The sequence below is a fragment of the Diprion similis genome, chromosome 4, assembly GCF_021155765.1.
Source record: "Diprion similis isolate iyDipSimi1 chromosome 4, iyDipSimi1.1, whole genome shotgun sequence".
Classification (NCBI taxonomy): Eukaryota; Metazoa; Arthropoda; class Insecta; order Hymenoptera; family Diprionidae; genus Diprion; species Diprion similis.
In genome coordinates, this window is record NC_060108.1 from 26438755 (window position 1) to 26460517 (window position 21763).

At 39.9% G+C, this 21763-nt stretch overlaps 3 protein-coding genes across 3 annotated transcripts; all 3 read left to right on the forward strand.

Moving 5' to 3' along the window:
- Positions 1-1856: 1856 nt before the first annotated feature.
- Positions 1857-4134, forward strand: LOC124405982 (alpha-glucosidase-like). Its single transcript, XM_046881262.1, has 6 exons — positions 1857-2036; positions 2173-2636; positions 2715-3158; positions 3241-3496; positions 3618-3963; positions 4049-4134. Exons 1-6 carry the CDS (start codon positions 1868-1870, stop codon positions 4119-4121), a joined length of 1752 nt encoding a protein of 583 aa, XP_046737218.1. The 5' UTR covers positions 1857-1867; the 3' UTR covers positions 4122-4134.
- An 8691-nt stretch (positions 4135-12825) lies between these two features.
- LOC124405983 (alpha-glucosidase-like) lies at positions 12826-15088 on the forward strand. The gene is made up of 6 exons (XM_046881263.1): positions 12826-13003; positions 13140-13603; positions 13682-14125; positions 14208-14463; positions 14585-14930; positions 15016-15088. The coding sequence occupies exons 1-6, from the start codon at positions 12835-12837 to the stop codon at positions 15086-15088; spliced, it is 1752 nt and encodes a 583-aa protein (XP_046737219.1). The 5' UTR covers positions 12826-12834.
- A 4789-nt stretch (positions 15089-19877) lies between these two features.
- Positions 19878-21603, forward strand: LOC124405986 (major royal jelly protein 1-like). Its single transcript, XM_046881268.1, has 5 exons — positions 19878-20100; positions 20198-20367; positions 20441-20662; positions 20764-21183; positions 21286-21603. Exons 1-5 carry the CDS (start codon positions 19899-19901, stop codon positions 21556-21558), a joined length of 1287 nt encoding a protein of 428 aa, XP_046737224.1. The 5' UTR covers positions 19878-19898; the 3' UTR covers positions 21559-21603.
- Positions 21604-21763: the final 160 nt, after the last annotated feature.

Below are 21763 nucleotides of genomic sequence, written 5' to 3' on the forward strand. Positions count from 1 at the left end.
AATGAAAATTATTCAAACCAAGAAACGTCTTTGGAATGGCATCAAAATCTGGGAAACTTACTTCCGGTTCATACTATCGTTGATCATTTGTTGTTTTTTACTTTTGTATAAACTATCTTTCATGTTTACAGAGCATTTCAAAACTTGATTGGAGATAGTATTTTCCCTCAATTTCCGTAGTGACAGCGTATTACTGATATATTTTTGGAGTGGACACTGTCCAAAAGCCGTTCGACAAGCAGCCCCCCGTGCTAAATATATATTTCCGATGATTGTATCAAAAGCTAGGTACGATTGAAAAATTCAACCACCTGATAAGTACTGTTTTTGCACCAACTTCGAACCATGATCGTCAATGAATGTAATATCAATCAAAAAGATACGACACGAAAATATAATATAATATAAATGTGAAATTTTTTTATGGTGGTCATACGAGTTGTTTAGGCAATCGAATTGATTTCTAAATAATTCAGACGCCTGTTTTTAACATTCTCATCTATCTGCGCCTTTTTAAAAAGACTACTAGAATCATTATAGCGTGTGAATTATATGTATGGCTCAGTTAAGAAGTTATCCATAAGCGTCATTAAAAATGTTTGACTCGTAACAAAAACCACTCGGTATGGAGAATCAATCTTTCCAGTATGGGACTAATGAAATCGTTTAGTGGTTAATGCGTATCACAGTTTCACAGCAAACGGATTCGGCGATCACGCTAATATTAAAAATATGCTCTCACACAGGCGCATGAAATAACGTGGAAGCTTTTCCGCCATACAAATATAAGTATTGATACTTACCCTTGATTGAAGGGAAGTTTACCCGCTTCGTGGTTTTTTTCTTTAAATTATGCACGAGTATGCGTGCACAACATTCGTGTTTTCGATAAAATGGCACCAGTCATATCGGAATGGATCGGCAACTGTAAGATGCCGTGAATAAATTGGAAAGTAGAGAGAGGGTAGTTCACCCTCTGAAACACGCCAAACAATTTTGTGACTTGATGAAGCGTCAACAACGAGCTCACAGATATATTTTGAATCAACAGACACATTTCAACAGACAGGAGACAACAGCTATTACAAAGAAATTCGTGTGAGGAGTAGTTCACCCTTTTGAACTTGCGTTTTTCCGAAAATGCAAAAACGGGTAAACTTCCATTTTTCTTCTCCTTCAAAACAGCACTGGTTTCATTCAATTCGATCCACCCTTTGGAATAAATGGGGCAAGAAAGAAAAGGTGAGGGTTGGCTCACCTTTCCATATTTTCGTTGTCTTTTTTTTAATGCGTATAGTGATCTTTTCACTCATCTACGTGAGAATCATTTTCGTTTTTGATTTACTGAAATCGGTCGATAGCTTATAGGTAGAACCAAACCGCCCCTTGACATGCCTTACTTCGGGGGGTCGTTTCAACTGTTTAAATTTTTTTTCCACTGATTGCAAGAAGTCTCTTCGTTTTCGATTTGTGCAATATACATGTAAAACGATTATATTTTTAGCTACAAGTGGTTATCGGGAACTTTGAAACAATTCACGAAGCGAGCTTTCCTACGCGATAATATCTAACAAATCTACCGTCTTCGCAATATCTACGTTGTACAGGATTGCAATTGTCAAAAAAAAGGGTAGCGCGCCTTGTAGAAGAGTATGAATTATGATTGTGATTTTACACGCGTGAAAATAACGACCTCTAATTGGTCGAATGCTTTATGGCGAACCTAATGTTATGCAAATAACACGTTTTATTTTCGTTCCCCCACGGCGCAAATCGAAGATTGATTGCGAAAGACGGTCTGAAGCACTCGTATAAAAACCGCCATTGACGGACAAAATTTCAAACGACGAAGAATTCGAGTGCCACGATGTGTGCTCTGCAACTGCTCTTCTGCATCCTTGCTGCTACGGCATCGATTGATGCCATCACTTACAATGTCACCGTGCCAACAGAGTGGTGGCAAGAAAACATTGTTTACGAAGTGTGGGTCGAATCCTTCAAGGACAGTGATGGCGATGGAAAAGGAGATTTGAATGGTAAGATACTTGATTTTCTTTACGATGAAAAGAATTTTTTTTTTTGCTGTTCAACTCGTAGACAAACGTAGGGTGGTGAATACCGCCGAAGTATCAGGTTCGATATGTCTGACAATGCTCTGTAATAATTAAATAGGTATCAAGAGCAAATTGAGTCACTTTGTCGACCTGGGCGTGACGTGCATCTGGCTTCCGCCCATATACGAGAGCCCCATGGTTGACAGTGGCTACGACATTTCCAATTTCACTAACGTGAACTCAGATTATGGGACACTTGCGGATTTCGATGCACTGGTAACTGCGGCCCACGAATTGGGACTCAAGGTGATCATCGATTTTGTCCCCAATCACACGAGTGACGAACACGAATGGTTTGTCAAAGCAAAGCAGGGCATCGAACCATACTACAGTTACTACGTATGGAACAAAGGAGTTTATTACGGCGACTATCTCAGCTACCCAAATAATTGGTTGGACGTCTTCAACGACGGCACCGTTTGGGAATGGATCGACGATGTCGAAGCTTATTACTTGCACCAGTTCAGCGTGCACGAAGTCGACCTTAACTGGACCAATCCTTTGGTGATGGCGGAAATGAAGGTAAAACATACTTCCGTTTAAATAACATCTGTTGGTAAGAGGCAGCGAAAGTTCACCTGAAATTACATGACTTTTCAGGACGTTCTTACGTTCTGGATGGATCGTGATGTGGACGGCTTCCGTGTCGACGCTGTGCCATACTATGTAGAGTCTTCTACTCTGGAGAACGAAACTAGGTCCGACAATGATGTCGATTCAACCAATTATTTCTACCTGAACCACACCCAAACAAAGGATCAACCAGAAAATTATCCTATCGTACAAGAGTGGAAGGAACACATAAACAATTACACAGCCGCAAAGGGTAACGACAAGGTGCGGTTCATCTGCACAGAAGGATACTCTGACATTGAGTACGTTATGAAATGGTACGACTACGATGTTGACATCCCATTCAACTTTTGGTTCATCAAAGACGGAGATATCTCCAAGGACGCTGTTATAGATACAGCGGAGGACATCTACAACATATTCATCAATTGGCTCGACAATATGCCTTCGGGTAAAACAGCTAATTGGGTGGTAAGTCATCGTTTCATTGCTCAACCTTAGATCCGTAAAGTTTGTATGTTCAGCGAGTTTCACGATCCTTGTTTCTACGCAGTTGGGAAATCACGACATGAATCGAATCGCCACACGTGTCGGACTGTACCGAACTGATGGGCTTCACTTGTCCACACTTTTGCTGCCTGGTGTATTCACGATGTACAATGGCGATGAGCTCGGTATGACTAATACATATCTCACGTGGGAAGAAACTACCGATGTTCGAGCTTGCAGTACGACTAATACAACTTACACTCTGTACTCACGGGATCCCGTGCGCACACCTTACCTATGGGATAACACCACTTCTGCCGGTTAGTATGCCCCGTTCTTCTTGAGAAAAGTCACTAACTTCACTAACTAAATGGCAAGACTTTATGCTCAAGTCTCCTGAAAATTCCTCTGAGAAATAGTATTCGGATCGACAACTTTCAGGTTTCTCCACAAACTCTACTACCTTCCTCAAGGTCGACCCGGACTACGTGACAGTGAACCTTGCCGCTGAAAAAGAGGCCAATTTCAGCCATTATCAAAATATACAAAAAGCTATCGCTCTGCGTAACACCACCGTATGGCGAGAGGGAACAGTCGACATCGAGCTTATCGATGATCAGGTAGTAGCTATCGCTAGGCAAGCTGATGGCGAGGATTCAATAGTTGTGTTGATGAACTGGGAGAATTCCACCATGACGGTCGACTTGGATGATTACTTTGAAGATCTGCCCGATAATCTGGAACTTGTTATAGCTGATATGTACTCCGGATTGAACGACAAAGTTGGGTGTGTAGACAGTTTCTTGTTGCAGAGTGCAAGTAGCCTCGATTTTTGGTCGAAGCAATTTATGACTCTCCTTTTCTACTTCCAGAGATACGTACAGCAAGTCGAGTATTGAAATTCCCGAGCATGGCTCGATGGTACTCCTGGGTACAAGTTCGTAAGATCACCTCTGAATCAATCAGTAACATTTTGGCATAGCAAAAAATGGGCAAGAAACGTACCGAAACATCTGACAAAGTAACTGGACGAAACTCGTCGCATACCAGATTTATAATCCCTTGAGAATTACTAACCAACTAAATTTTTGGCCTGGTACCTGCGAAAAGTATTCGACGTTTACTCCGAGATGTAATACAATAACTACAAAATAAAGACTTATCGACTACTACTTTGAACCTGCGTGGCTGTTACTTGTCCAATTACAGTTTCCACAGTCATTCCTACCACGGAGGTAAAAAAGCCATCAAATAAAAAAAAAAAAATTGTTTCGATCCACTAAATCCGGCAGTCACGAGCGGCAAGGTGAATATCATGCTATTTCAACAATTTGTAAATTGTTCGAACAAAATGAAAAATACTTTTGTTGAGTAAATCATTATTCGATACATATAAGAGGATGTACAGTCGATGAAATATTAAGTTGAATGACCTGTGTTACATAGTCAATGTGAAAAACATTTCTTTAAACTGAATATCCTACTAATTGATTCAACGAATGTTTGATTAATGTAAGATCATATTCTGATGGTTTCACAAAATCTCAGTTAACGTAACTGAATATTGAGTTGGAAACATCACAGCGAGGTACAAGCAGCTGAACGTTCAGTTCAGTATAGTCATACTGAATACTGAATTTCAATCGTTAATTGAAACAACTCATTCGTCGACTGCAGTCCCGTATCGTGGGGATAAACAAATGCTCGAATTATAAAGTAAGATAATGTTTCATCGAACTTACTGTAATTTTCGATTAATGAGACTGAATGGAATGAGAGGAAATCCTACAATGATTTTAAATGCTTCTGATCACAAAGAAAATTGGAATTTTATCTTAATTACGACGCTCTCAAGGCATTGGCTCAAAAGTAACTGGAAATATTTGAAACCCATACGCAAATGTGTATAGACGATTCAACTGATTATTTTATATGAAAATTTTCGAACGCTGGCTTCGAAATTTCTGTTTCCCAAAAAACTCTGTTAAACGCATTTTCAATCGTGCGGCGCTCAGCTATTCCCCTGTACCAAGTTCACTTGCTACCTAATGAAAATGTCGCTGATAAGAATCACCGCCCTGCAAAAACAAGGTAACAGTAAAAGATACAAATTAATTTTTCTTCTCAGGTTTGACTGCATCGATTTATTTCGAAATGAATCACTTCATTCAGATAGTCAAGAGTTTTCATAAACACAAGCTCGAGCATAAAAATGTATAAACTCAAAATCTGTCCGCTACGTCTATGAAAAGTCTTGACAATTTCAATAACATATCAAATTTCCAATCAAATTGGTTAGGTCAATCCTGAAAAAGAAAATTATTTCTTTCACCAATAGGTTGAGATCTGATAGTTTTAAGGTCGTAGTATATCGATTTGGACTGTGCAGCGTTCCAAAAACTCGGTACAAATAGTTGGGGCTGGTACAGGTTTGTATGGAATCACGTTTTTTGGCGATCCTGCAATGGTCGGGAAACTGGAAATTTCGCAAAACTCAAAATCTTCGGGCAGCCAGAAATTTTGGACGAACTCGAAACTTGAGTAACTTCACTCACCTAATATTGATAATATTGGATGAATAGTAAATACTTAATACTAATAGTAAACAGATATCTTTTTTCTTTTATCAGGAAAAAGCAGAGTTTGGGAAGCGCTATCAGCGTATACGAGAAACAGCCATGCTTGCAGACTACCGTTGGTGCCTTCAGAGGGATACCGTGATCACTTGACTGCAAGCGAAAAAGCGATCGTTCAAAAAAGTACGAGTTTTTTCATGAAAAATGAAGTTTTGTGTTACGAGGTGGCTCAATGATAAGTTTTCGGAAATTAATTACTCAACGAAATCATGCAGTCGCACGGCGGCTCGCAGCACCTCAACGACCGTGGACCATGATTCACAACAATACTGGCATCACTTGATGCAACCAAAACGATAATTAAGATACGATAAGAGATATAGAAATTTGAGCAACTCCGTAACGATACTATCTAAAGGCAAAAGCCTTACCTTAGTCGGCGACGGTACTCAAAGACACTGACTTTAATTTAAAATAAACTTAACGATCGAAAAAGGTGGAAGAAAGGAAGGAGTTGAGTTTACGGGAAGGAAAGAAGCTAAGCGATAGATAAAAACGGTAGAGAGCAAAAAGATAGAACGGTAGCAATAGAATGAACGATAAAGGATAGAAGGAAAAGGAAGAAGGAATGTTAGAGAGAATCCAGGCACGAGAGAGAAGTAATACGGCAACGTGTTCACTGGCGGGTTGAGCGTAGAGTTCGGAGTCCGGATCAGCGATCTCGCCGTTGTCGTCAAGTGATTCTTCCTCCCCTTCAGTGGTCATTCGATCCCCACCATAAATGGGTCATCCCTCTGGCGAATATCGGCTAGGCGTTGTCGACGATTACCGCTGGATGATGCGTAGTTGACACCAACGCGTACTTTTCTCTGGCTGCTTCGTTATACTGCGCAGGTTGCCTGTCATTGGGGGTTCCCTTGACGAAGGCAGATACGTAGGCTAACTCCGGAAGGTTACCGGATGGAGTGCAACTCCAGTACAACAATCTAATCCAGTATAACTCCACACACACGCCAGTATAACAATGTCCGTGGACCATGACTCACACTGATTGTGGCCCTCACTGACAGGAAAGCTGCGTCGATCCTCAGAACGAGGGCTTTATCAACTCTGGACGTAGTGTTTTGGGGTCGGTCCGGCTCCTGGCCGGTAAGTCGGGGGACGACAGGCTGCGATCTGCCCTTGATAACGACCTTACCGCATCGAAAAGAATTGGCATTCGAATTTGGACGGGAGGTTCATAATTACGGAAAATTCCATTCCAATTCATTCCTAAATCCCACGTTACAGTATCATCACTTAAGTTCAGCCTCAGCTGAAGATCAATAAATGCCGAAATAGCTTGAAACTATGGATGCTAGTTCTGTGAAGAACAACCCTACAATTCACCAGTCGTGCCAAGACTATTAACGGATCTGAGGACGGATTCAATTATGAGCAATACTGGTTACCGATTAGTCGACCGCAAAAATTTGTTCTGGGCATCATAAACTTCGAAGAAGTCAAATCAAGTAAGATGCAATTGTTATCGCGACAAAAATTTCACTGTAACTTTCCAAATACGTTTAGTCAGCTAATTCGGCGGATGCAAATTGATACCGAGATTTAGCGACTGTCTATTGACTGTTGTCAACGTTAGAATAATTCATGAAAACTCAGAAGCTAGCAAGCAAGTCAACCACTGGACATCGATGTGGAGAAAAGTTTGGTGCCACTGACATCGAGTAAATTAGGGTTAGGTAACTAAATTTAATGACAGAGTGCGTAATATGGGGTCATTGGAAAATGCGCATACGGCAAAGAATGCCCTAGTCAACGTCGTTTTACCGCACTGTTCAGAAACAGGGCACATTACGCACGCTCCACAGGCTTCGCAAATCCAAGTTGCCACTCAGGTGTTGGAAAAAGAGCTTCAATACGAAAATTCAACTACAGATTGAGAAGAACATGTGAGACCAAGTTGATACAAACAAAAGAAAGCATCCAGAAATGTCTAATTCGGATGATTAATCATCCTTCTCTTCCACCTCTGTTCAGGTGTTATTGGCATAATAACCTTACATCGCAGTCCGCCAGTAAAGTCGACATTACAAAATACGTATTTCGTACGGTCAGAGAGAACGTTGAGATCACGACAACCCAGTTCTAAGAAATATGTAATGATACTCTAGAGTTCAATGTGAGAAACTTTAGAATCTTCAGCGCCACGGTAAAAGCCCTAGTCAAGGACTGTGAATTTCAGTCACCCTGATTTTGGAACTAGCTTATCAGAATTAAGTTTATAGGCTTCAAGCGGCATGATACCAAAACGTATCTTATTGTTAGTTGGTGCTGATGTATGTAATCGATTTTCACCAGTCAATGATACATAAGTAACAGAATATAAATGCCATCAGTGTTGAAAACTTTTCCTCCTTGCTTTGCGTCATTAAAGCTCTTGAGTGTTGCTCTTTATCTAAGAATAACGTTTTTTCAACGCGACAATTCTGTAGTTATAGAAAACTTACACTTACAGAAGTCTTGGAATGATCGTAGAGTTTATAAAAAATGTACATTACGACAGTCGAAATGCGCAATATCTTTCGAAAATATCACGCTAGTCGTGATTTCAGAAAAACAGATATCGCCGCAACGCAGACTTGAGGCAGCAATATTCTTCAACCATTAAACCGGTTGCATATTGAGAAACGACACGACCCCAATAAAACGGTTATCTGTATCGGCTTTGACGGGATTTGTATCTGCACTAAAGTAGCAATAAATGGTTTTTTAGTATTTCGCTTTACTGACAAGTAAGTGACAAAAGGAGAATCATTCGTGTCAGCAACTCTACTGAAAGTCTTGGTCGGAAGTCACTCGTTGAATTCGTATCAAAGAAGATTCCTCACGTAAGTTTGATAACTAGCTATATCGTTTAAATAAACATGAGCAAAGAATTTTCGATCTCAAGTTTAGCAGCCTTTCGACGAAAATCAACAATCGAAGCTGGTACAAATGCATCTCGTAACGCAATCAAATTTATCGTCACTTGATCTGAATAATAAGGCACTCATCGACGCCAGACGCGGTAGCATCAAGTATTAGATAAGTAGAAAAGAGAAGAGGAAAAGAAAAGATCAGATCCAAAAACGGTTTTGTGCAGCTGAATCAGTATAGACAAGATAATGGCAGAGGGGAGAGGTCGTATCCAATAGATAAAACACAGAAAATAGGTAAGGCGGTAACAGCATCAAGTGTATAGACAAAATGCAGTATATTATGTAAAATCGAAAAACCCGTTCAAAAGTAATTCAACATCAAAGATGAACTTATATGAAATAAGACATTTTTCTGAGAGCAAGACTATCGGACTTGACACAAAATGTCATTTTTACCATTTTCGTAGAAGGTCTTGCTGAACATTAAAAAACAAATTGATACAAACTGACGTTTTCAATTTATTTTGTATCTGCACCCGTTGGTGAGTGATTAAATTCAGAATTAAACAACAAAATTCCTCCTCGGTTGGATGCATGGGTGAAAGAAAATTCGGATAGGGCGCCTCTAAATATTCACACGAGGGTTCGTATTTTAACAGGTATATCATTCGACTTCACTGCAATTATTGACTGTGCAAATTTGGTACCTACGTAGTTTTCATGCATAAGCAAGCATTGCAATTATTGATAGCTCGTTTCCATCCCAAAAACGGCGTGAGTTCCGGAAGCAGGGGTGGTGGTGTGGAATAATGAATTGGTTCGCGAGAAGCCTAATCCAAGTTAAACTATAATCCCGCAATTATTTGAGCACACATTTTATATTTGAAACTACTGAATAAATGCAATCCGCTGACAAAGTTGAATGCGGTAAAAAAAACGATGGCACACAGCAGCATAAATAGTGCCTGTTCGAAAGGAAGCGTCATGTTCACATCTAACGCTTCAAACGAAGGATCTGGGAGATTTCGCGACGGAACTCTATCGCACCGTGGGTATTGGATTTTTGAGGAAAAATTTTCTCATCCCAGACGCGAAATATTATTTTATTTTTACCCAGAATTGCATCTCGGCACCAAACTGGTCAATATTCAAACGCGGCCACTCTGACCAAAGTTTAACTATTCAAAATGTTGTGCTAGTCATTGACATACTGTGTACATAGATAAATTCACCTAACCTGCAGCACCTTCGAGTGTTCAAATCAATAAATGAATCAATAAATAAATGTATAAGTGAATTGTCTATTTCGGATAGTATCATACTGCTTGTTTACTAAGCAAGAGAAACACGCACACGTGTGAGAAACGATTGTTTCCCACGTTACGCAAAATTGGTGAGAATATGAAAATTACATCGCGGGTGATGAATCGCATCGGGTATCGAAATTGCGCAGCGATCATTAATCTTGTTGAAACCTGACGAAATCTTACTTCAATGAACACTTCGAGTAAGTCTGTAATCGTAAAAACTCATTGAGATTGCCGGATATCAATCATTTCATGCATAATATTCAGATAGAAATCACGTAGCTGTAGAATCGACATAGTCAGTTTGCTTGGAGGATATTATTGAATCATTTCTGATCTTTTTTTTCACCCACTCACGTAGGTATTATAAAGTTTCAAATAAACAACGTTTTCGACTGTGTTCCAGTTCTACTTCGAGTAGAAATCGACGAATCGTGAAATGACAACGGCGTTTCGATCATTTCGTATACTGACAATTGTAGTGTCATGTGCTAGCTCGTTTTTGGCAGCAGAACTCAGAACTATCTATCAATGAAAGTACATAAAATACACCGGCGAAAATCCACTTGATGAGCAGACGTTCAAAGTTGCCGAAGAATACGATTACACGAAAATCATACCAATTGATTTCCAGAAAACTTCGGGTACAATCTGCAGCGAACATATAATCACAAAATCATCACCTGATGCTTCGACAGCTTGAAAATTTTGTTTCTAGATAATAGAGTTCTGGCACGAAATACACCTTCAATCAAGAAGGAGAAACACTTGTTATGCACTTAGCACTGCTAGTTGCACAACCAATCTGTTCAACAACCGGTAGCCACACGATCCAGCCTACAATAAAATCTGACGGAGAATCTTTTTATCATTTTTAAAGAGCCGAGGTTCCGCATCATCCGAGACGCCCGTCTGAAATCGAGGGCAGAACATCGGAATGGCTTGGACTGTACATGCTTTCCGTATCATCCGAGATTTCACATTTCAGAGAATGAGAATTATTCAAACCAAGAAACGTCTTTGGAATGGCATCAAAATCTGGGAAACTTACTTCCGGTTCATACTATCGTTGATCATTTGTTGTTTTTTACTTTGGTATAAAATATCTTTCATGTTTACAGAGCATTTCAAAACTTGATTGGAGATAGTATTTTCCCTCAATTTCTGTAGTGACAGCGTATTACCGATATATTTTTGGAGTGGACACTGTCCAAAAGTCGTTCGACAAGCAGCCCCCCGTGATAAATATATATTTCCGATGATTGTATCAAAAGCTAGGTACGATTGAAAAATTCAACCACCTGATAAGTACTGTTTTTGCACCAACTTCGAACCATGATCGTCAATGAATGTAATATCAATCAAAAAGATACGACACGAAAATATAATATAATATAAATGTGAAATTTTTTTATGGTGGTCATACGAGTTGTTTAGGCAATCGAATTGATTTCTAAATAATTCAGACGCCTGTTTTTAACATTCTCATCTATCTGCGCCTTTTTAAAAAGACTACTAGAATCATTATAGCGTGTGAATTATATGTATGGCTCAGTTAAGAAGTTATCCATAAGCGTCATTAAAAATGTTTGACTCGTAACAAAAACCACTTGGTATGGAGAATCAATCTTTCCAGTATGGGACTAATGAAATCGTTTAGTGGTTAATGCGTATCACAGTTTCACAGCAAACGGATTCGGCGATCACGCTAATATTAAAAATATGCTCTCACACAGGCGCATGAAATAACGTGGAAGCTTTTCCGCCATACAAATATAAGTATTGATACTTACCCTTGATTGAAGGGAAGTTTACCCGCTTCGTGGTTTTTTTCTTTAAATTATGCACGAGTATGCGTGCACAACATTCGTGTTTTCGATAAAATGGCACCAGTCATATCGGAATGGATCGGCAACTGTAAGATGCCGTGAATAAATTGGAAAGTAGAGAGAGGGTAGTTCACCCTCTGAAACACGCCAAACAATTTTGTGACTTGATGAAGCGTCAACAACGAGCTCACAGATATATTTTGAATCAACAGACACATTTCAACAGACAGGAGACAACAGCTATTACAAAGAAATTCGTGTGAGGAGTAGTTCACCCTTTTGAACTTGCGTTTTTCCGAAAATGCAAAAACGGGTAAACTTCCATTTTTCTTCTCCTTCAAAACAGCACTGGTTTCATTCAATTCGATCCACCCTTTGGAATAAATGGGGCAAGAAAGAAAAGGTGAGGGTTGGCTCACCTTTCCATATTTTCGTTGTCTTTTTTTTAATGCGTATAGTGATCTTTTCACTCATCTACGTGAGAATCATTTTCGTTTTTGATTTACTGAAATCGGTCGATAGCTTATAGGTAGAACCAAACCGCCCCTTGACATGCCTTACTTCGGGGGGTCGTTTCAACTGTTTAAATTTTTTTTCCACTGATTGCAAGAAGTCTCTTCGTTTTCGATTTGTGCAATATACATGTAAAACGATTATATTTTTAGCTACAAGTGGTTATCGGGAACTTTGAAACAATTCACGAAGCGAGCTTTCCTTCGCGATAATATCTAACAAATCTACCGTCTTCGCAATATCTACGTTGTACAGGATTGCATTTGTCAAAAAAAAGGGTAGCGCGCCTTGTAGAAAAGTATGAATTATGATTGTGATTTTACACGCGTGAAAATAACGACCTCTAATTGGTCAAATGCTTTAGGGCGGACTTAATGTCATGCAAATAACACGTTTTATTTGCGTTCCCCCACGGTGCAAATCGAAGATTGAATGCGAAAGACGGTCTAAGGCACTCGTATAAAAACCGCCAGTAACGGACAGAATTACAAACGAGGAAGAATTCGAGTGCCACGATGTGTGCTCTGCAACTGCTCTTCTGCATCCTTGCTGCTACGGCATCGATTGATGCCATCACTTACAATGTCACCGTGCCAACAGAGTGGTGGCAAGAAAACATTGTTTACGAAGTGTGGGTCGAATCCTTCAAGGACAGTGATGGCGATGGAAAAGGAGATTTGAATGGTAAGATACTTGATTTTCTTTACGATGAAAAGAATTTTTTTTTTTGCTGTTCAACTCGTAGACAAACGTAGGGTGGTGAATACCGCCGAAGTATCAGGTTCGATATGTCTGACAATGCTCTGTAATAATTAAATAGGTATCAAGAGCAAATTGAGTCACTTTGTCGACCTGGGCGTGACGTGCATCTGGCTTCCGCCCATATACGAGAGCCCCATGGTTGACAGTGGCTACGACATTTCCAATTTCACTAACGTGAACTCAGATTATGGGACACTTGCGGATTTCGATGCACTGGTAACTGCGGCCCACGAATTGGGACTCAAGGTGATCATCGATTTTGTCCCCAATCACACGAGTGACGAACACGAATGGTTTGTCAAAGCAAAGCAGGGCATCGAACCATACTACAGTTACTACGTATGGAACAAAGGAGTTTATTACGGCGACTATCTCAGCTACCCAAATAATTGGTTGGACGTCTTCAACGACGGCACCGTTTGGGAATGGATCGACGATGTCGAAGCTTATTACTTGCACCAGTTCAGCGTGCACGAAGTCGACCTTAACTGGACCAATCCTTTGGTGATGGCGGAAATGAAGGTAAAACATACTTCCGTTTAAATAACATCTGTTGGTAAGAGGCAGCGAAAGTTCACCTGAAATTACATGACTTTTCAGGACGTTCTTACGTTCTGGATGGATCGTGATGTGGACGGCTTCCGTGTCGACGCTGTGCCATACTATGTAGAGTCTTCTACTCTGGAGAACGAAACTAGGTCCGACAATGATGTCGATTCAACCAATTATTTCTACCTGAACCACACCCAAACAAAGGATCAACCAGAAAATTATCCTATCGTACAAGAGTGGAAGGAGCACATAAACAATTACACAGCCGCAAAGGGTAACGACAAAGTGCGGTTCATCTGCACAGAAGGATACTCTGACATTGAGTACGTTATGAAATGGTACGACTACGATGTTGACATCCCATTCAACTTTTGGTTCATCAAAGACGGAGATATCGCCAAGGACGCTGTTATAGATACAGCGGAGGACATCTATAACATATTCATCAATTGGCTCGACAATATGCCTTCGGGTAAAACAGCTAATTGGGTGGTAAGTCATCGTTTCATTGCTCAACCTTAGATCCGTAAAGTTTGTATGTTCAGCGAGTTTCACGATCCTTGTTTCTACGCAGTTGGGAAATCACGACATGAATCGAATCGCCACACGTGTCGGACTGTACCGAACTGATGGGCTTCACTTGTCCACACTTTTGCTGCCTGGTGTATTCACGATGTACAATGGCGATGAGCTCGGTATGACTAATACATATCTCACGTGGGAAGAAACTACCGATGTTCGAGCTTGCAGTACGACTAATACAACTTACACTCTGTACTCACGGGATCCCGTGCGCACACCTTACCTATGGGATAACACCACTTCTGCCGGTTAGTATGCCCCGTTCTTCTTGAGAAAAGTCACTAACTTCACTAACTAAATGGCAAGACTTTATGCTCAAGTCTCCTGAAAATTCCTCTGAGAAATAGTATTCGGATCGACAACTTTCAGGTTTCTCCACAAACTCTACTACCTTCCTCAAGGTCGACCCGGACTACGTGACAGTGAACCTTGCCGCTGAAAAAGAGGCCAATTTCAGCCATTATCAAAATATACAAAAAGCTATCGCTCTGCGTAACACCACCGTATGGCGAGAGGGAACAGTCGACATCGAGCTTATCGATGATCAGGTAGTAGCTATCGCTAGGCAAGCTGATGGCGAGGATTCAATAGTTGTGTTGATGAACTGGGAGAATTCCACCATGACGGTCGACTTGGATGATTACTTTGAAGATCTGCCCGATAATCTGGAACTTGTTATAGCTGATATGTACTCCGGATTGAACGACAAAGTTGGGTGTGTAGACAGTTTCTTGTTGCAGAGTGCAAGTAGCCTCGATTTTTGGTCGAAGCAATTTATGACTCTCCTTTTCTACTTCCAGAGATACGTACAGCAAGTCGAGTATTGAAATTCCCGAGCATGGCTCGATGGTACTCCTGGGTACAAGTTCGTAAGATCACCTCTGAATCAATCAGTAACATTTTGGCATAGCAAAAAATGGGCAAGAAACGTACCGAAACATCTGACAAAGTAACTGGACGAAACTCGTCGCATACCAGATTTATAATCCCTTGAGAATTACTAACCAACTAAATTTTTGGGCTGGTACCTGCGAAAAGTATTCGACGTTTACTCCGAGATGTAATACAATAACTACAAAATAAAGACTTATCGACTACTACTTTGAACCTGCGTGGCTGTTACTTGTCCAATTACAGTTTCCACAGTCATTCCTACCACGGAGGTAAAAAAGCCATCAAATAAAAAAAAAAAATTGTTTCGATCCACTAAATCCGGCAGTCACGAGCGGCAAGGTGAATATCATGCTATTTCAACAATTTGTAAGTTGCACGAACTAAATGAAAAATACTTCTGCTATATGAGATATTATTCAATAGATATACGAGGATATACGGTCCATGAAATATTATGTTGAATGACCTGTGTTACATAGTCAATGTGAAAAACAATTCCTCAAACTAAATATCCTCCTTGTTGATTCAACGAATGTTTGATCGATGCAAGATCATATTCTGACGGTTTCACAGAATCTCAGTTAACGGAACTGAATATTGAGTTGGAAACATCACAGCGAGGTACAAGCAGCTGAACGTTCAGTTCAGTATAGTCATACAGTGTTCCAATCGTAAAGAGAAACAACTCATTTGTCGACTGCAGTCCCGTAACGTAGAAATAAACAAATTCTCAGGTTATAAGATAAAATAATGTTTTATTAAACATACTGTAAATTTCGATGGCTGAGATTGAATAGAATGAGAGGAAATCCTGCAATGATTCGAAATGCTTCTGATCAAAAACAAAATTGAAATTTCATCTTAATTACGACGATCTCGAGGCATTGGCTCAAAAGTAACTGAAAATATTTAGAACCCGTAAGCAAATCTGTTTAGTCGATTAGGCTGATTATTTTACAGAAATATTTTCTAACGCTGGCTTTGAAATTTCCCTTGTTTTTCGGAAAACTCTGTTAAACGCATTTCCATTCGTGTGGTGCTCAGCTATTCCCCTGTACCAAATTCACTTGCTGCTTAATAAAAATGTCGCCACTAAGTTTCGCTGCCCCGCAAAAACAAGGTAACAATAAAAAATACAAATTGTCTCTTTCTCAGGATTGACAGCACCGATTTATTTCAAAACGACTCACTTTGTTAAGATAGTCAAGAGTTTTTATAATCACAAGCTCGAGCATGAAGATGAATCAACTAAAAATCTGTCCCTTGCGTCTATGAAAACTCTTGACAATCTCAATAACATATTGAATTTCCAATCAAATCGGTTTTGTTAATCCTGAAAAAAAATGATTTTTTTCACCGATAGGTTAAGGTCTGATACTTTTGAGATCGTAGTAATTTTATTCGGGCTGTGCAGCGTCCCAAAAACTCGGCAAAAGTAGTTGGGGCCGGTACAGGTTTGTATGGGACCACGTTTTTTGGTGAACCCGCAATGGCCGGGAAACTGGGAATCTTCGCAAAACCCGAAATCTTTGGGCGCCAGAAATTTTTGAGAAACTCGGAACGTGGGTAACTTAACTGACCTGATATTGATAATATTGGACAAATACTAAATACTAAATACTAATAGTAAACAGTATATCTTTTTCCTTTTATCATGAAAAAGCAGAGTTTGAAAAGCACTTTCAAAGTAGACGTGAAACAGCCATGCTTGCAGACTACTGTTGGTGCTTTCAGAGGGATACCCCGATCACTTGACTGCAAGTGAAAAGGCGATCGTTCAAAAAAGTACAAGTTTTTTGATGACAAATGAAGTTTTGTGTCGCTTATTTATATAATTTTTAGAAAATTATTAATTTCTCTCCGGTATGAAACCTGAAATGATGTTACACTCTCATTTATAAACCTGAATTGACTATAAGGTGAGTAATCATAATTACATAGTGTAAACCCGGTGAAAAATCGCGTGTTGTTCATGTCCGCCTTTTTGGTGACAAGTATGAAGCGAAGACTATTTTTTTGTGCGTCAAATTTTCATTACTTCAAGCACATCCCAATTTTAATTATAATCGTTTCTTTTCCCATATAAGTTTCAAATCAGTCATATAAGTAGAATAGCGTTACAGTTCGGATGCAAATAAGCACTGCTGTGTAATGAAAGAAGATTCGCCAATATTGATCGTATGACGTGATGCAAAATTTTACGCGCTGTCGTGTGGAAATGATACGTGTACCAGGTAACATGAGTTGATGATGTGGAACATTTTGGAAATTGATTCAGATTGTTCAGATTCAGATTCTAGTCGTTATTTCTGCATGACGATTCACACAGCTGTTTAAAGAAACGGAATATTCTAGTAAATTCGACAGCATTGCGTAATCCATCATTGGCCATAGACTGAGGCCATGACAATTTCAAATGAGCACGATTTAGAAATGATTTTGTGGTCTGCAAATAAAGAATATAGGGAAAGGGGGGGCACGACGGGACTCTCAGCAAAATTTTCAAAAAAATAGATAATTTATTTATATTGCAATGTTGTCAGAGGTTTTGCTGAATATGTGTTAAATCTAAGTTTGCAGCATTCTTTTGGGACGGAATTTTGTTTTTTTTCTTACAGATTTTCCGAAAACGATATTTTAGGTAAAGGCCATGTGCTCTGGAACATGAATTTTTGCTGTCATATATATCGATGGATAAATAATCAAATATTTATTCAATAAGGGTAAAAGTAATGGAAGCAGAGTGATGCGGAAAAGATTTTTTCTCGATGATGAATGTGTTCGAGATAGATCAAAGCAGCTTGTGGGTGCCCGGTGCTCAAAAGTCACCAAAAATTATTAGCGCTTTAGGGGGTCCGTCGCACCCCAAGTACTCCTAAATCTTTGTTGCAGTCTCCATGCTCACGTACCTAACGAAAGCAATATGTATCTTGATGAATTTCCGTTGAACCAATGTCTGTTCTTTTCACTTTAGTTTTAATGCCCAGAAGCGAGATGAGAACTATTCTCTTGCCTAAGTTTCAACGCATCATCTTGAGTCGTCATCAATATTCCAACGAGACGTAGACGTAAAAAATCTTCATTTCGGAACTTCATATCAATAACCTTGCCGAGACTGTCCTCTTCATACTTTTATGAAAACTTAATCGGGGGGTTGTAAATATGTTAAAGAGTTGCCTATGCAATCATTTAAACAACTGCTACAACAATAACAAGAAGAATTAAATTTTTTCACTCGATAGCCTTTCCTGGAATTTTAACCTGAGACTTTCGAGATGACATTCTTTTTTCGAATTAATTGGTGAGATTGATGTTTGACCAACAGCCACTGCCAGATACCTCTCGTAGGTAATCGTAGCGATGGAATGTTGTTAATTGCAAATCTTTATTACCTGCATCAGTGCCGTATTTGTACTCATGATTGTCGATTCATAACAAGAATATTGCAGATGTGAACATGAATTGGGTTGTCATCAATCAAACGGTTGCTACTAAATGGTTTACAACGGATCGCACTTGAAATTATAAAATTTCCAGACTACTTCGTCAAAAATGTCTAATCTTCTATTGGAAATAAATCGGTTCAGATTTATCGCAAAGTCTCTTTCACTTGTGCCTACGTATACGATGAATGGTATTCACAACTCGGAAATTCTATAATCACCCGGCGATTCGGTCGATATTTTTTATCAATTCACCAAAGCAGTACTTCTATACAACTTTTCCAAACTTTCAAAGTCTTGTGATACGCTTTATTCCTTGCGACGAAATACACCTTCATTAAAAAGGGAGAAACACTTGTTATAAAAAATCTTGCGAGCCTTCACATTTGCATAGATTCGTGTGGCGGTACAACCTTGTGAACCATTATACTAGACTGATACGGCCAATCTCCATGCTGTGCGGAAATTTGTCTTTGTAAACTATATTTCACATTTACCTTGATATCTTTTGTTAAGAAGAAAAAATTAGGAATTTTTTGACAATTAGAGACGAAAAAGTTGCGAAACGCAAGTATTTCTTGAAAGTTTTTTGGTAATGTAAAGAAGGTTTCATTTATATCATTTCCTCATTACGTAGCGGTAGATTAAGGGCGCTTATTTTTTTTACGGTACTGATCTACTTTTCTACGTTGAATTCCGAATATCAATTATGGGATAAGCACATACAGGTTTTCAAGTATCCTGAATCTTGATTATCGAAAATTTTATGCATCCACGCCAGAATGAATCAAAGCATGTTCTTAACATTTGATTGAAAAAATTTTTCCACACGATGTATGAGAAAGGCAGATAAAATTATGAAGAAGTTTCGTAAAATATTATTCACAACGAAAGAACATTCGAGCAGAACGCGGAGAGGGGCTCGATTCCTAAAACAGCGATGGCGGTGGCAAGAGTGAAATTTTTGTATCGTTTCTCCGACCATTTGTGTACATATAACGTTGATCATAATAATTCTATGTTCTGTTAATTTATGCATTCGGAGCATTATATAAATCGATACTCTAGTAGAAACAGGCATATCGACTACTCCACACCAGCAAGGAGGCAGCTGTTGGAAGTTCGATTGGAAACAAGTAAGCCGATTGACACAATATTCACGAAATTCTCACCATCAACTCACTCGAGCAACATGCTCTCATTATCGACGGTGATGTTTTAGAGAAAAGTGCGCTTGAGAAGAAGCAGCTTACGTAATCCGAAACTACTAAGAACACTGAATCGCATTGGATCAATCGCTATCGTAAACTCATCTGTTCTCTAAATTAGATCCAATACCGGAGAAAATGATGATCCTATTTCAACCGACGTGGATATTGCCGATAATATTGGCTTGCACTGGTTGCTGTTTGGCGGATCTGGACGTATTGTATACGTGGAAGTACGTAGATTACGTCTGGGAGAACGACACTCAGAAAGAAGCTGCGATCGCTTCTGGTCAATGCGATGCTACAAAAATCGCTATTAACGATGTTCAACAACTTCCAGGTATCATTCTGTCATAGTTCATCATTGAAATTCAATCTATTCCTTACAACCCGACCTGTTCAAGACATTGGTCACATGAATTTTTGTAATTTCTTAGACGGTCGGGTGCTGGTAACCACTCCGAAGTATTTCGACATCCCCGCGAGTTTGTCCGTGATTTCGAATACGTCAGGTGATGGCGGTCCGCTACTGGAGCCCTATCCCGACTGGAGTTGGCATACGACAGAACGAGGTAGCTCCGCCATTATCAGCGTCAACAGAGTGAAGGTGAGTATCGGACAACGGCAGGAAACAACATACTGCAATTGCTTCACAGCTTCATATTTTTGGCCCTCCGTAGGTAGATAAGTGCGACAGACTTTGGGTCGTTGACTCCGGGAAAATAGGAAACGAGCAAGTATCGCCAGCTCGTATTCTGAGATTCAACCCCGCTACGGACGAGTTAGTCGAAAGCATTGAGATTCCAGACGAATTGTCCCACAATCCCAATGACGCGAGCAAAGGAAAACTCGAACTACAAGCGGTCGAAACGGAGGGGGATTGTTGTGAAAAGACTTGGGTATGTGAACCACTAGTCCGCAGTACTGGGATTGGTGCGAATTTTGTAAATCTAAACTTTTCGTAAGCTTCGATTAAATACGAATCACTCGTGGGTTACAGCTGTACATTGCAGATCTGGAGGGATGGGGTCTCCTCATCTACAACGGATCTGACATATGGCGCATTAACAACGATAAACTCTTTGCCCCACAAGAGCCGTACACCACCTTCTCTCTCAATAATGAGAATGTAACGTTAACTACTGGACTATCCAGTATGCTGATCCTGCCCGATGGATTCTTAAGAGAAAAATCGACAATCTTCAAGCCCATGGCTTCGGAAGTCGGGTACGGTGGCTCCGTTGACGATCTACACAACTCTTTCACGGGGAACGACGTCAGGTACTACAAGACCAACTTCACCGCCCCTAGCCAAGAACTTGCGAGAGATATATCCTCGGATGGTATTCTGATAGCCGGTTTTCCCACCGTCTCGATCCTTGCCTGCTGGAATATACAGTGGCCCTTGTACGATGCCAACGTGGTAAGTAACCGTGATTGATGTTGCAGCAATCCTGGGGATCAAATTTACTTCGACACCACGTCAAACAGCATGATTATTGCTACCCAAATTAAATTTCTTCAGGTAACCCTACAAACGAGTGACGAGTATTTACAATTCGTCAGTGGTGTAAAAATTACCGAAGGAATTCAAAACGGGGTCGAAGGTGAGAATGTGTGGGTTGCGTCGATCCATTTACAGCAGTTCATCTCGGGCACCCTGGACATCACTGAAGATAATTATTTCATCCTCGGCGGAAATGTGAAAACCCTTGTGAACGGCACCAATTGTCAAACTCGGCCACACCCGTTGGTCGACGATCTCAACGACAAGTTCTTTTTCTCTTACAATCCATAATTCTTTCCGTCCAAGCTCCATTTTCTCTGTCATATAAGTACTTTCCGGTCTGTCTGTGCCAAACTGCCGGTATTTCGAATTAAATGGATTTGTCGATGCTCAGATTCATCGAAAGCTAACTTGTTGGACGAGTTTAAATGGAACTCTTCTAGAAAGACATCGAGTCTTTTGCCAGAAAATTAAGCCTTCACACTGGCAAATTGTA

What these genes read in the sequence shown, in the direction of transcription:
- LOC124405982 (XM_046881262.1), top strand. Translation starts at nt 1,868, where the DNA reads ATGTGTGCTCTGCAACTGCTCTTCTGCATCCTTGCTGCTACGGCATCG. An exon ending in TGGTGATGGCGGAAATGAAG is followed by an intron (nt 2,637 to 2,714) that starts GTAAAACATACT and finishes ATGACTTTTCAG; the next exon opens with GACGTTCTTACGTTCTGGAT. An exon ending in GGATTGAACGACAAAGTTGG is followed by an intron (nt 3,964 to 4,048) that starts GTGTGTAGACAG and finishes TTCTACTTCCAG; the next exon opens with AGATACGTACAGCAAGTCGA.
- LOC124405983 (XM_046881263.1), top strand. Translation starts at nt 12,835, where the DNA reads ATGTGTGCTCTGCAACTGCTCTTCTGCATCCTTGCTGCTACGGCATCG. An exon ending in TGGAAAAGGAGATTTGAATG is followed by an intron (nt 13,004 to 13,139) that starts GTAAGATACTTG and finishes ATAATTAAATAG; the next exon opens with GTATCAAGAGCAAATTGAGT. An exon ending in GGATAACACCACTTCTGCCG is followed by an intron (nt 14,464 to 14,584) that starts GTTAGTATGCCC and finishes GACAACTTTCAG; the next exon opens with GTTTCTCCACAAACTCTACT.
- LOC124405986 (XM_046881268.1), top strand. Translation starts at nt 19,899, where the DNA reads ATGATGATCCTATTTCAACCGACGTGGATATTGCCGATAATATTGGCT. An exon ending in TCAGCGTCAACAGAGTGAAG is followed by an intron (nt 20,368 to 20,440) that starts GTGAGTATCGGA and finishes GGCCCTCCGTAG; the next exon opens with GTAGATAAGTGCGACAGACT. An exon ending in CCTTGTACGATGCCAACGTG is followed by an intron (nt 21,184 to 21,285) that starts GTAAGTAACCGT and finishes AAATTTCTTCAG; the next exon opens with GTAACCCTACAAACGAGTGA.